The sequence below is a fragment of the Callorhinchus milii genome, unplaced genomic scaffold (genome assembly GCF_018977255.1).
Source record: "Callorhinchus milii isolate IMCB2004 unplaced genomic scaffold, IMCB_Cmil_1.0 Scaffold10, whole genome shotgun sequence".
Classification (NCBI taxonomy): domain Eukaryota; kingdom Metazoa; phylum Chordata; class Chondrichthyes; order Chimaeriformes; family Callorhinchidae; genus Callorhinchus; species Callorhinchus milii.
Window position 1 is genome coordinate 8469385 of NW_024704751.1, and position 13582 is coordinate 8482966.

The 13582-nt window shown below is 46.1% G+C and overlaps 1 protein-coding gene across 1 annotated transcript; it reads left to right on the forward strand.

Annotated features, from left to right (window-relative positions):
* Positions 1-6079: 6079 nt before the first annotated feature.
* Positions 6080-7698, forward strand: LOC103180687 (cardiotrophin-2). Its single transcript, XM_007896675.1, has 4 exons — positions 6080-6229; positions 6626-6727; positions 6850-7017; positions 7525-7698. Exons 1-4 carry the CDS (start codon positions 6080-6082, stop codon positions 7696-7698), a joined length of 594 nt encoding a protein of 197 aa, XP_007894866.1.
* Positions 7699-13582: the final 5884 nt, after the last annotated feature.

Sequence of the window (13582 nt, forward strand, 5' to 3'; positions counted from 1 at the left end):
CATTTATATAGCATCCCTTACACAGCGCAGAGTCCCAGAGCCTTCAACTGGTTTCAACAACAACAACAACAACTTGGATCTATATAGCACCCTCCATGCCGGACGGCGTCTCAGAGTGCTTCACAGTAACGGATCCCAGGGCCGAGCCAGGGGAAGGGGGGAGCGTGGGGGGAGGGGGAGGAAGGTGACCAAAGGCGCAGTCGAAAAGAAAGGTCTTCAGCAGAGACCTGAAAATAGGAAGAGAGGGAGCGAGACGAAGGGAGTGAGGAAGGGAGTTCCAGAGCCTCGGGGCGTAGTGGCTGAAGGCACAGCCGCCGAGGGTGGAGCGGAGGACTCGGGGGATGAGGAGGAGGCCAGACCCGGAGGAACAAAGGCAACGGGTACTGTTTTGAGGAGAGAGGAGGTCAGAGAGGTCGGGGGGTGCAGAGGAGTGAAGGGATTTGAGGACAAGGGTGAGGATCTTGAAGGTTTGTGCCTAAAAGACCAAATAACAACAACGTCAACATATTAGATAGATTTCTGCCAGAAAATAATATCTGGGGATACAGTACAGAGTATGTTTCGCCTGCCCAATTCTTAAATTATAAATGACACTTGTCTAGCGCCTTTCACGTCCATGGCGCTGGACAGTCAGGGATTTAAAGGGATTTAAAAAAATAAAGCATCATTAAAAAATGATGCTAAGGGGAAAGGGACAGAGGCATTGTCCGAGTTGCCATGCTTCGGATGAGATGTGAAACATCTGCCTGTTCAGGTGGATAGACCCAAAGCTCTATCCCAAATGGGCAAAGAGATTCTCCTGGTGTCCTAACCCCAGCCAACAATCTCCCAGGTAAAATTGGTCATTTCATGGTTAGCTGTGGAATTCTGCTGGGTGCAAATGTGCTTCCAAAAAAGAAAAAAACACCCTCGCAATTTGATCGCTCCTTTCACATCACATGGCCCTTTCAAAGCGCTTCACGGGATTTGCTGTCACGTGGACCGACTGTATATTTTGTAGGTGAACCCAGCCACCAATTTGTGCACAGAAATGTCCTCCCCAAGCAGCTATGAAGTGAATGAGTGATTTTATCTAGGGATTGTCAGCCAGGACACCAGGAGAATACACAGTCACTACACCTAAGAGCAATCTCCAGTGAGATATTATTGGGGCGAGATCAAAAGCAGGGATTATTATCTGTATATATACATACACATTAAACTTAGTGGGACATTGCTGTTCGCAAACTAGCGTCCGCATTTGCCCACAAAACATACAGTGAAATACTTGGAGATGCCTCCATCATGTGCTCAGGTGCTGTATCAACTGCAAGGATTATTGTTATTCTGAATAATATTCTTATTATTAATAGTAATAAATAACCTTTTAAATCTTTACGTCGCAAACTGTAAACTTTTATTCTTTTCCACCAGATATTCAATAAGCTCTTCTTCAGTTTCTCCCGTCTGAGGAAATTACAGGGCAAATCTTCCTGCATCAGAGTGTTACTAAAAATAATTCCCCCTTTTACCAGCCTGTGGCTGAGACCTGAGACTTGAGTTCTCTGATGTAAGACAGAGCAACAGATACATTTGGTTTTGCAGGGAAACATCAACTGAGATCCCCTACTGACAAAAAAAAACACCTTGAAATGAGTAGGAGAGAGAGTGACACCAATTTAGTAGTGCTTATCTTACATGAATCCAAAAAAGACATGAGTTTCGTTATCTCCTGTTTCTGAAGCTTTTATAATCATTTTCAGTGCATTGTATTGTGCTGTATTGCGCGATCTGTGGCTGGACAGTCGCAGTAAGTCCTGTCGTGTAGTGGTTGGCGAGCTCGCCTCTTATAAGGCACTATATCAGATGCAATGATTATTATTATTATATTATTATCCGCTGCAGGGCATGTATACCAGACGGTGACCTCCAGAATCTCCCGCAATGTAAAGGGTGAAATTTTGGGGGAAAATAAAACCGAACTCAATAATAATAATCCTTGCATTCGATACTGCGCCTTATCATGTCATTGAGATGTCTCAAAGCGTTTCGTAGAATATCCTGTGACGTAGATTGATTGACTGTGTATTTTGTGGGAAAAATAAAAAATGCCTTTTTTTTAAGAAACTCTCCAATTAGTCATTTGCAACTTGTGCTGATTTATTTTAACTACCTGTTTGCTGGTGTGTTCTTTTACAATAAATCGGCGTCATGAAGAAAGCAGAATAGTCCAGCTTGTGTTGACAGGGGAAGACACTCTCAGCGGAGATTATGCAATGAGTTGCAAATAAAGAGGAACTTTGAGCTCAACATCACTCAGAGTGGGATCCAGAAGAGCAGAAATAGGAGGCAATCCAAAATAAACAGGGGTGATCCGGGGAAATCCTACCCGGTACCAGGTTTCCTTACAATCAAATACCATACAATAAATAACAGTCAGAAGGAGAAAGGATTCTAAAATCCCTTTCTCACTAAAACTAGCTCAGACTCACATCTTTACAAACGCATAGCCGTGGACTTTACGTTAAAACCAGCGTGTTCTGAGAAATCAGTCGTTTTCTGTGGGAAAGGCGAGTGGGGGAGGGGGGAATTGTCACGGGGGATTTTTGATGGGTGGAAGCAGAGTTGCAAGGAGTGAAAATAATAATAATAACTCCTCGCATTTGATATAGTGCTGTATCGCGTCTTCAAGACGTCTCAAAGCGCTTCACAGGATATACCGTAAAGCGAGCTGCCTGCGTATTTTGTGGGCGAAACGTGGCAGGCGTCCACATTGCTAAATACACTGAACAACTTTACTCTCTGTGACTTCTAGTGTATCTCTAAAGACACCTGGCTCAATGCGACAGTTCATTTACTACCTGAGTATAGCGCCTCTAGTCCCAGTGGCCTGTCCCCGTTTACTGCCCCCGGTTTGTCCGTTATCTTTTTATCAGTGAGACCTGATTTATTTCCTCATCTCAACCCCAAATGCAATCTCTGTGATGGAATCCCAGCTTTGGCTTCCTTTGAGGACCCTGAGCTGAACCCATCGTTGAGTAGATCCTCCCTTCTCTGTTCACTCCCATCTCGTCCTCCATTGAGACCTTTTAGCGTATCCACTGCCCACTGCAAGTCGAACACAGCAGAGGAGGGTTCCACTAAGCGATGCCTTTTGGATTAGATATTAAACCGAAATGTCTACCTGTTCAGGTGGACATTAAAGATCAATAAGAAAGGCAAGCAATCCCTCAGACAACATCAGTCGTTCACTTCATGGCAGTTTGTGGGACATTGTTGTGCGTAAATTTTCTACTGCGCTGCCTACAAATACACAGTTACTACTCTTGACAGGAATTTTCTCCTTTGAGACACTGTAGGCACGGTATCAAATAGGTGATCCTCCTGATGTGAGAAGTGTATCATATAACCAAATGCAAGGATCATCATTATTACTATTATTATAAGTAAGGAATATTTCCTGCAACCTTCAGCCCATGTTTCACTTTGCTCTCACCCGTCACCAGTCTCTTCAGCTCCCGAGAAAATCTCCCGACCCAAGGCAAAAGCAACATTGGTTTGTGTGTTACCTGGTCAACCGTACAGATCATTGCAACAACCATAAAACCACTCTGTGGCTGTCACCAGTGGTGGTGCACCGTGTGTTCCTCTTATGGAGGCAATCTCCATAAGAGGATGGATGGAGGCAATCTCCATACAACAACAACAACTTATATTTATATAGAGACCCTCACACAGGGTAGGGTCCCAGAGCTCTATACTAGGAGCGGTTTGAACCCTTCTAAAAGCTTTCTGTCAGTCTCGCCATTCAGGCGGACACCCTGCTAACACTACTTCAAAGCAACCTGGAGTCATTCTCCCAGTTTATCCTGATTTACGTCCACTCCTCATTCAAATTTTCACCCCCACCCCAAAAGAGGAGAGAGGATCTCTGTCTCAATGTCCTGGCTAACCATCTCCCAGTTCAAATTGGACATTCACTTCATGGCTGTTTACGGATCCCAAATTGGCCACTGTGTTCAGCTACAAAATGCACAGTCGTCGCACTTTACAATAAATAGAAAAGGAAAACGAAAATAAATAAATAGTTTCGTTCACAAAATATACAGTGAATCCACTTTACAATATGTTCTGTGAAGAGCTTTGCGACGTCTCAAAGACGTGATAAGGCGCCGTATCAAATGCAAGGATTATTAAAAGGAATCATTCTGAATGTAATATGTTTAATTAAATATTTGCCTTAGTTTTGATATACGTTTGCTTGAAGATATGAGTAGGTTCAAACAGCTGATTCCTGTATGTTACTTCAATCCACGGCTGTTTGTGGGGACGCTGCTGTGCGCAATTGGCTGCCACGTTTCGCCCATAAATATACAGTTCAATTCAATTCAATTCACTTTGCAGTATATTCTCTGACGAGCTTTGAGACGTCGAGAAGACATGATAAGGCGCTATATCAAATGCAAGGATTATTATTATACTGTAAAGCCATTTGGGATCTCCTATTGATGTGTAAATATTATTGTTGTTGTTTAAGGGATGTAGCTGTGGTAGATTGGTTAGGTAGGATGCTAAAACGACCCCCAAAATGTTCATTTCGCAGTAAAACGTGCTACATAAAAGCGAGTGACAAATGGTGAGCGTGACCTGCGATAGGTAGGCAAACATACTGGGGAGCCTGGTATCATTTTATGTTTGAATCAATAAACAATCTACAAATCAAACTGTGCGATTCTGAGAGACCTGAGGTATTGAAAACAAGAAGTAAAACTTGAGGTTTGGGGAAAATTTTAAAAATAATGACTTTCGTATGTGGGTTGAATGTTCTAATAAAAGCGAGGAGGCAACCCTCGGAATCAAAGCAAAGCCAGCAACCAGAGGGATCCACAGCTTTTACTCACACGCCAATCCGGGCAGAAAACGCAAAGCGAAGAAATCTTCGAACCTCAGACACCAGCTGCGAAGGTAAGGCGATGTAACAGTTCAGTGCTGGGCAAGTGATGGTCACGTCTGCCTGTGTCCTGGCGACTCTTCAGGATGGTATAAAGAAGTTCTTTAAGAGCAAACACGTTGATTGAGTAATTAAGTCATTAAATTAGGAAGGAGTGAGCTGGATATTCAAGAGGATTAACCAAACCTCACAAGTGGAGAATTCTCCGTAGCTAGCAAAGCGACCCATCTCAGGATGGGCAACAAGAGGCAAGTTTATCCAGGAACAGATTAGTATTGCGATGGGAAGGCGTGACCTGTTGGGAGCGAGCATCTTTCGATTGTGTTTGTCACTACGGCTCTATCTGCTGTTGTCCCCTGTGTGTTTGTAGATATCCCATCTCCCTCTGTAGACTAGAGAGCCCAGGTTTACCACTGACCACAGGGAGACCAAGTGTATGCTTGCGAAAAGGGTTTCTAAGAAAATCTGATTCAAAGTCCTTATAGTAAATTAGTCCTGATCCTTCAGATTGGAGATTTAAACCAACGGTGGAAACCATTGTCTTTGCAAAGCTAAGGAGCTCTGCGTGTTTATTCACTTGCAGGTGGGCAAGACCCACACTTTGTGTTTCTATTCAGAATGATTTCTTTCCTCTGGTCTCTTTGTTGGGAACTTTTCACTCCACAGTTCAGAGGCACCAATATATACAAAAAGATATTGTTGCTGTTGTTCCCCCCCTTTTCTCCTCGCTCTCTCTCATCCCCATCCCTCTCAGAGAGAGAAATCTGAACAAAATGGTGATGTTGGGCAAGTTTCATTACTCCACACGCCTCTGATTACCGAGCAGTAAGTAGGAACCCAGTTGTTAGTCGATTAGGGGATCGCTTTTCTGGGGGTAATGATCCTTCCAAAGAAATTATAATTTGGTCACTCAATCCATGACTGTTTGTGGGACGCTGCTGTGTGCAATTGGCTGCCGCATTTCAGCCACAAAAAATACAATCGATTCGCTTTACAGTATATTTGTGAAGGGCTTTGAGACGTCTCGAAGACGTGATAAGGCGCTGTAGCAAATGCAAGGATTATTATTATTATTTTTATGATGATGATGATGTGGCCTCTACTGAAATGATATATCAAGTGATTTGGTTTCTTACAGATTACACAATAATGGCCGTCTTCTTCTTACTTCTCCTGTCTCTCACTGAGCTGGTCCTCAGTGCTCCTACTGACCCCAACGCCCTCAACCTTTCCTTCCACCAGAGCCTGAATCTCTCCAGGAAAATCTTGCAGGATGTTCAACATCTGCTTCTGAAATACGTAAGAGTCGTCTATTTCTCTTCAATCCATTGTTAAAATGAAATGTTGAGGCACATGGTTTAAAGAAAATAAAGAGGCTAACACGTCACAAGATGAGGTTTAAAGGTGGTCCCTTCACACTGAAAGGCAGATGTCCATCAGATAGCCAATGAGGAAACTCTGAGGCTTAGGACATCAGCTGCCAGCAGGTGCTACCTGGAGTCCAGGTTCATGAACACATGTTCATATAGTACTTGGAATCCACCTTGATTGGTTTGCAAAGAGATAAATAGCTGGTGCTCAAACTCTGCACCTCCAACTGGTGGAATCATGGCTCGCTGGGAAGAGACACTTACTGACTACAAACCTGACCGTTGTTTAGTATTTATACGTAGGGTTTTGCATTTTGCTTTTCAGAAACAAGAGAAGATTGGAAACCCTTCTTTTGAAGATTATAACCTCATGTTGGGAAGTCTACCGTCCTGCCAGGTTGATTACAGGAGCTGGTTGGAACAACAGGTAACAAACAACTCACCCACTCACCCCTCGCCTCGCTCCCCCTCTCTCCCCTCTGCCCAATATCCCACGTATTCTCCACAACCTCCTGGGTACCAACCTAAAACCTATCTGCTCTCTGTTAGGATGAGGAGAGACTGCTGCTGAATTGTCGGGATCTCCAGGTGTTTTGGATGCACGTAGACACCAAACGGGTCCATGAGCTCGGGCAGAGCCAGGATTCAGCATTGCTGGAATCTATGGAAGCCATTTCGTTGGACCTCAGAGATCTGATATCTCAACTCAACTCCCAGGTACCCATTGAGCTGTGGATCTGATGTCAGGGCGCGGAGAGCTGGGATGTGTGGATGCAATTAATAAAAAGTAGTGGAATGTGTGAACTCTTCAAACCTAACCGAGGCCAAAAGATTAGCAAACTGGAGTCTTTGTTACCAACTGGTCTAAACTTCACACATCGTCCGGGCGCTTTGGAAAACAACAGCAAACAACGTTTGTATGGGGCCTTTCACGTCGGGAGGACGTCCCAAGGCACTGGACAGTCAGGGATTTGGCCCAAGCTGGGGCGGGGGTGGGGGGGAGGGATCAGGAGGGGTGGAGGACAGGGAGGATGGAAAAAGGAGAGGGAAGAAGGCGCAGTCGAAGAGGAAAGTCTTGAGAGGGAGGGGGAGCGGTGAAGGGCCTGTGGGATGGAAAAGAGGATCAAGAGTTGTGTCTTTTGGAAGAAACTTGCTTTGGTAGTTGTGCGTCTGATCATTCAGTGCCTGGATCCACGGTCTCTCTCTCTCTCTCCTGTGTTGCAGATCTCAGCCCTGAACGGTTCCTCTCCCGACACCTCGACCCTGACTCTCCCCAATGACGTGCTGAACCCACTGTACGACTGGCACAGCAGGTTGCAGGGTTACATCATCTTCAGAGACCTGGAGGTCTATCTGAACAAGGTGGTCCGGGACTTCACTGTCTTGAAGAAACACTGAGAAGGAATGAGGACGGGTGCACAATCCTATCAGTGTCACTGCCAATCGCTTCCTCCCCCCCCCCCCCCCCCAAAACCCCTCCACCATGATTCTTGTGGCTGTCTCCCTGAAGGTCACTCACTGATTTTTTTTCTGACCTCATGTGTTCACGGTGCTTACAGCTCTTGTGTTGAATTCCACTTGCTGCCCGAGCTGATTGTGATAAATTAATCTATTTAAAGATACGAGATATTATGTATCTGACATATTTATGAATTTTGTAACTAAATTATTTTATTTAAATAAACAGTTTGCATTTTATGTTCTGGATGACGAGTCTTGTTTTTTCGTAGCTTTGGTCTGGTTCAAACCCTCGTGTTTCAGTAGAGCCTGAAAGCTCTGTTGTCCCTCATCTCAGCTTTGCATTCGCCCACAAAATACGCAGTCACTTCACAGTATATCTTGTGACGCGCTTTGGGACGTCTCGAAGACCTGATAAGGTGCTGTATTAAATGCAAGGATTATTATGTCTTCTGACAGAACTGAATTTTTTTAAGCGTAAAGCCTCTGAGAAGAGATATACCAATGAAAACATCTCAAAGCGCTTCACAGGGAATTACTGTTTCAAACGCAGTTTTTCCACAGGAGATCCCATAAACAGCCATAGGGTGAATGAGCAATTTATTTGGGGGACTACTAGCTGGGACACTTGGAGAACCTCCCTTTTCTTTTCCAATCATGCTAAGTTTGCCTTCAAACACACAGTCATTACATTTCACATATGAAGAATTCTCAGTTTGGTTTGCATACTCTTAAGCACAGTGATGGATGGGTTTTGCAAGTATCAGACACCTGTCTGACCAAAGAAAACACCTCACACTAAAATTCCTGTGAAGTGCTTTGAGGCGTTTATGACGAAGTGATAAGGCATTTCATCAAACACAAGGATTGTTACTATGGTGTCACGGATTATAATAGGAGATTAATTCCAAGATCCATTTCCTATTCTAGATCTGGGGCTCAGTGTGTTAGGGACACACAAAGAGGAAGATGTTCCATCTGTCCTCTCATACCGTTGAGGCGATCAGACAGCAGTGTGTCCGTCAGAGGAAAGCCAAAGATTGTGGAAAGAGCACACCAGAGCTCACTGGTTTGAATCAAGCCATTCAGTATTAATCACATAATCCTGACATTTGATAGAGGATTTACTGTAAAGTGTAGTGATCGGGTACTTGTAGGCAAATGCAGCGGTCAGTTTAATCCGTGAAGTGAATGACCAATTTTATCTGGGGGAGAATAACTTTATGAGTAGGGCATTGAGATCTTTAACTTCACCTCTATCTTTGGTGTTGGTTGAATGACAATGGTGCACTCCCCCAGCACAGCACAGCGGGGTCAGTGTGGACTTCTGTGAGTTCAAAGACCCCAATGTGGGGGCTTGAACCCACAACCTTCAGGTTCAGAGGGTATAATGTTACCAACTGAGCCTGGCTACCTCCCAACGGGTCCAGGTAAAGCAAGTGGTTTCAGTGGGAGAAACTTACTTTCCCTTCACCAAGCCAAGCAAAGATCTCAAATCCTACACAGAACAGTCCAAAGGAAGTCTACAGGAAAAACATGAATGCTCAGTAACATGATACATATTTCTTTTCAAAAAGAAAACCGTGTGACTGATTACAAGCAATATGGAGATCGCCAGAGATACAGCGCAGAACGGAGAAGAAATTGGTTTAAAGATGTGAAAAAGGAAGTGAGAGAAGATGCGGGGTCAGGCTCTGCCCGGACACCAACAAATAAGTTATCGCTAGTGACAAAGGCAGAAGTTCTCGCGGTTAAATCTATTTTGCTGCTCTGGTTGGAAAGTGGCTGATGTCAACATCTTTTGTTTGGAACAAGATGGTTTCTGGACTTTCTCTCGGTGGGAAGTGTTGTTATTATTGATTAAGCAAAAACACCACTCGTTGATACAAAAATGTAAGAGGCAGTTTCGAGTGGTCAAAGGAAAAGACTCTTATATTTCAAAACAAAAATACATTTAAAAAATAATAATAATAATAATAATGGTAATAATTTGGTCACGCAATCAACAACTGTTTGTGGGACACTGCTGTGCGCAATTGGCTGCCGCATTCCGCCAATCGACTAACAACTGTGCTCCTACTTACTGCTGGATTAAACAGAGGTGTGGGGAGTAAGGAACCTTGCCTAAGGTTTCGCCCCGCTCAGGAATCGAACCCGGGTCCTCTCGCTTGCAAGACGAGTGTGATAAACACTACGCTACAGGACTTCGCGAAAAGGCGCAATATCCAACGCAAGGATCATTATTATAAATATGTTTATTATTATTATAATTTCGGCTCTTGTTGAGGTCTGTGATGTTTCTTTACCCAGGTTCCCTGCTGGTTTCAGATGAAAAGCCGGGGAAAAGTGTTCAGTCAAACCGCTTCCTGTGCGACGCGAGATGGTGACTCAATGTGAGACAGAATGGTGATTGAATTGAGTTGGGTGACGTTACTCTGCTCCAGTTTCGGGCACACATACCACACCACCCTGGCAAAACACCCAGTGCGGAGAGTCTCTGAGCTGCATCGATCTCAGTCTGGATATGAGCAGTAGATTCCAGGTCATTTCGAAGAGGAAGCGAAGAAACAGTTGAAATACCAGGGTCAGTGTATCAGCGTTTAATGTGAGATTCGGGAATATTAGGGGGGGTTTAACCGTTAATTTCACAGAGTGTTATTGCGACTGAAATATTGCAACTTCTGTTGCGACTAAAAACAGAAGTCGCCGGGAACACGAAAGGCCATCGACCCGAAACGTGAACTCACTTTCCTCTCTCTATTGATGCTGCCTGACCCGCTGAGCATTCCCAGCGACTTCTGTTATTTTATTATTATTATCCATTAGGGCTTTGGCTTGCAGGGTTAACGGGAGCTGAGTGGGAAAAGTCTGTGGCCCCAATTGACTGGTCGATGAGCCAGGTTGGGCTGGTCTGTCATCAGCAATGAATGCCCTGGAATACTGTGGCCCCTCCTGAAACCGAACTGCAGACCGTCACAGAGATTTGACTCAATCGCTGTTAGTGGGAAAGGGAGTGGGGGCGGGGTTCAGAAACAACAACAACAACAACAACAAGATTAAATTTGTATAGCGCCTTTCACGTCGGGAGGATGCCCCAAGGCGCTGGGCAGAGTACTTTCAGACCCGAGCTGGGGTCAGGGGGGGAGAAGGGAGGGGAGGGGAAGGGGGGTTGGCCGATGGCGTGGTCGGAGAGGAGGGTCTTGAGGCGGGACTTGAAGGAGGCTAAGGAGGGGGTGAGGCGGAGTGATTGGGGGAAGGAATTCCACAGGTTGGGGGCAGAGTGGCTGAAGGCTCTCCCACCAATAGTGGGGCGGGTGGGTTGGGGGACGTGGAGCGGGCCGGAGCCGGCTGAGCGGGCGGGTTGGTAGGGGGTTAGGAGGTCACAGAGGTAGGGTGGGGCGAGGCCAAGGAGGGCTTTGTAGGTGAGGACCAGGATCTTGAAGGATAAGGAGCCAATGGAGTCGGGCGAGAGTGGGGGAGATGGGGAGTTTGGTGCGGGAGAGGACACGAGCTGCAGAGTTCTGGATTATCTGCAGCCTGCGGAGGGAGGAGTTGGGAAGGCCGACAAGCCGGGCGTTTGCGCAGTCGAGCCTGGAGGTGATGAAGGCGTGAACAAGAAAAGCACGGACGCGAACCACTGGTAGGTGGTGTGAGGATACAGCCGCAGTACCCTGTGGACGCTGACCGGATTTTTACCAGTGACCCGCCGCCGCATGTTCGGTCAGCGTAAGATAATGTCACGAAAGTGGCTTGGGTTTCGGCGGTGAGCCGTCATGGCCACCAGGGGACGCCTGGTCCGAGCCGGGCGGGCATTAGGTTCACTTTAATTGAACAAGACTTTGTGTTTGTCAAAGTTACTGTCCGCCAGATCCCCAGTGAAACTCATCCCAACAATCCAACAAAGCAGCTCTGTGACTCCAGTACACAGCTCAGATCCAGTGTCCTCAAAGGGGAGCTTCTCCCCCTGTGTCCTGGCCCACAATCCAACACATAATAGTAATAATAATAATAATTAATAATAATAATAATTAATAACCCTTGCATTCGATATAGTGACTTGTCACATCTTTGCGACGTCTCAAAGCGCATCGCAGAAATAGACTGTGAAGCGTAGTGACCGTGTACGTTTTTTTTTTTGAAAGTTCAGCCGTTCGCCTCCCGGTGCGGTGATGATCACGGAGACCGTCTGAAATCGTCTTATTTTAAAACGTTACTGTGTCTAATTGTTTTCTCATTTCCTGACCACTTACGTGTTATCTGGGGGCCAATTCCACAGGCTGTCGTCCACCGATGTCCTGGGGTGAAAGCTGCAGCTTTCTCGACCGCACCATCGCACCATCGCACCATCGGGCCTGAAACTGCAACTTTACATCCGATACAGCATCCTTAACTTTGAAATATTGCAAAGTACGTCGCAGGGAATTGATGTAAACTGTGTGTTGCAGGCGGACGCCATTTGCGCGCAAGCGATAGTATAAAGCGGGCAACAAATTTCACCTGGGGGAGCATTGGCCAGGACACCAGGGGAAACTCCCTCTTCTTTTCCAATAGCTCCGCTGGATCTTTAATGTCCACCTGGCAGTTTGTCATCCTCTCTGAAAGCAGACACCTCGGCAATGCTCCTCTCAACCTAGAATCTCAATCTCGACTGTGAGCACAAAGCCCCCAATATTCGCCTGCAAAAATACACAGCCACTACCCTTCACACCATATCCCGTGAAGCGCTCTGAGAGGTGCTCCTGACGTCAAATGTCAGGATTATTATGATTATTACTGGCGGGCGTCCAGGGGTGGTGGGGAGCAGGTGGTGGGAGCGGGGAACCTTTTGCAGAGAGACTTGAAGCGCGGGAAAGAGATAATATTGAGAAAGCTAAGCCGGTGCTAGAGCAGTCAGAGATATTCGCTGGCGTCTCTAAACCTTGTTTGGAATAACACTGCTCGCAAGCGTGACCTAGAACAGCGAAACACAAGATAACACAGCAAGCGATCCAAGCTGAAGGCTTCTCTCTCGCTGCCGTGAGCCAGCAAAGCTCTGACACCAGGCAATGGACAGCGGGGGTGAGAGCTCACCTGGATCAGTCACTCACACTCTGGGTCAGGAGATCGGAAGGGGTTTGGTGGGGGGGGAGGCATGAGTTCAAGCCCCCATGTCGGGGGCTTTGAGCTCACAGGCCAGGCGATGCTCCAGCCAGTATTAAGGGGGAAGCGCTGCATTGGCGGAGGTGTTAAACCATGGTCCCGGTCTCACCTGCCAGGTGCAGGTTAAAGATGCCTTAACACTGTTGGAAAAGAGGAACAAATTTCTCCTGATGTCCTGGTCAATTATCCAACAGATAAATCAATCATTCACCTCGTGGGTGTTAGTGAGTGAGGTGTTGCCGTGTGCAAATTGTCCGGGGGATTTGCTTTTACGCAAAGTCACAACAGGGAGACGGCAAAGTTGCTGTGAGTCCTTTGAGAGGTTACGCTGACGATTACTTTCTGCGTGGGGAGGAGATCGATGTTATCTGGGGACTTGCTCTTTGTGTGTGAGTGTGGTTACACTCTGTGTGTGAGTACACTGTGTGCATGTGTGTGAGTACAGTGTGTGTGTGTGAGTGTGATAACACTGTGTGTGGGAGTACAGTGTGTGTGTGTGAGTGTGGTTACACTGTGCTGTGTGTGAGTGTGATAACACTGTGTGTGTGAGTACACTGTGTGTGTGTGAGTGTGGTCACACTGTGCTGTGTGTGAGTGTGATAACACTGTGTGTGTGAGTACACTGTGTGTGTGTGAGTGTGGTCACACTGTGCTGTGTGTGAGTGCGATAACACTGTGTGTGTGA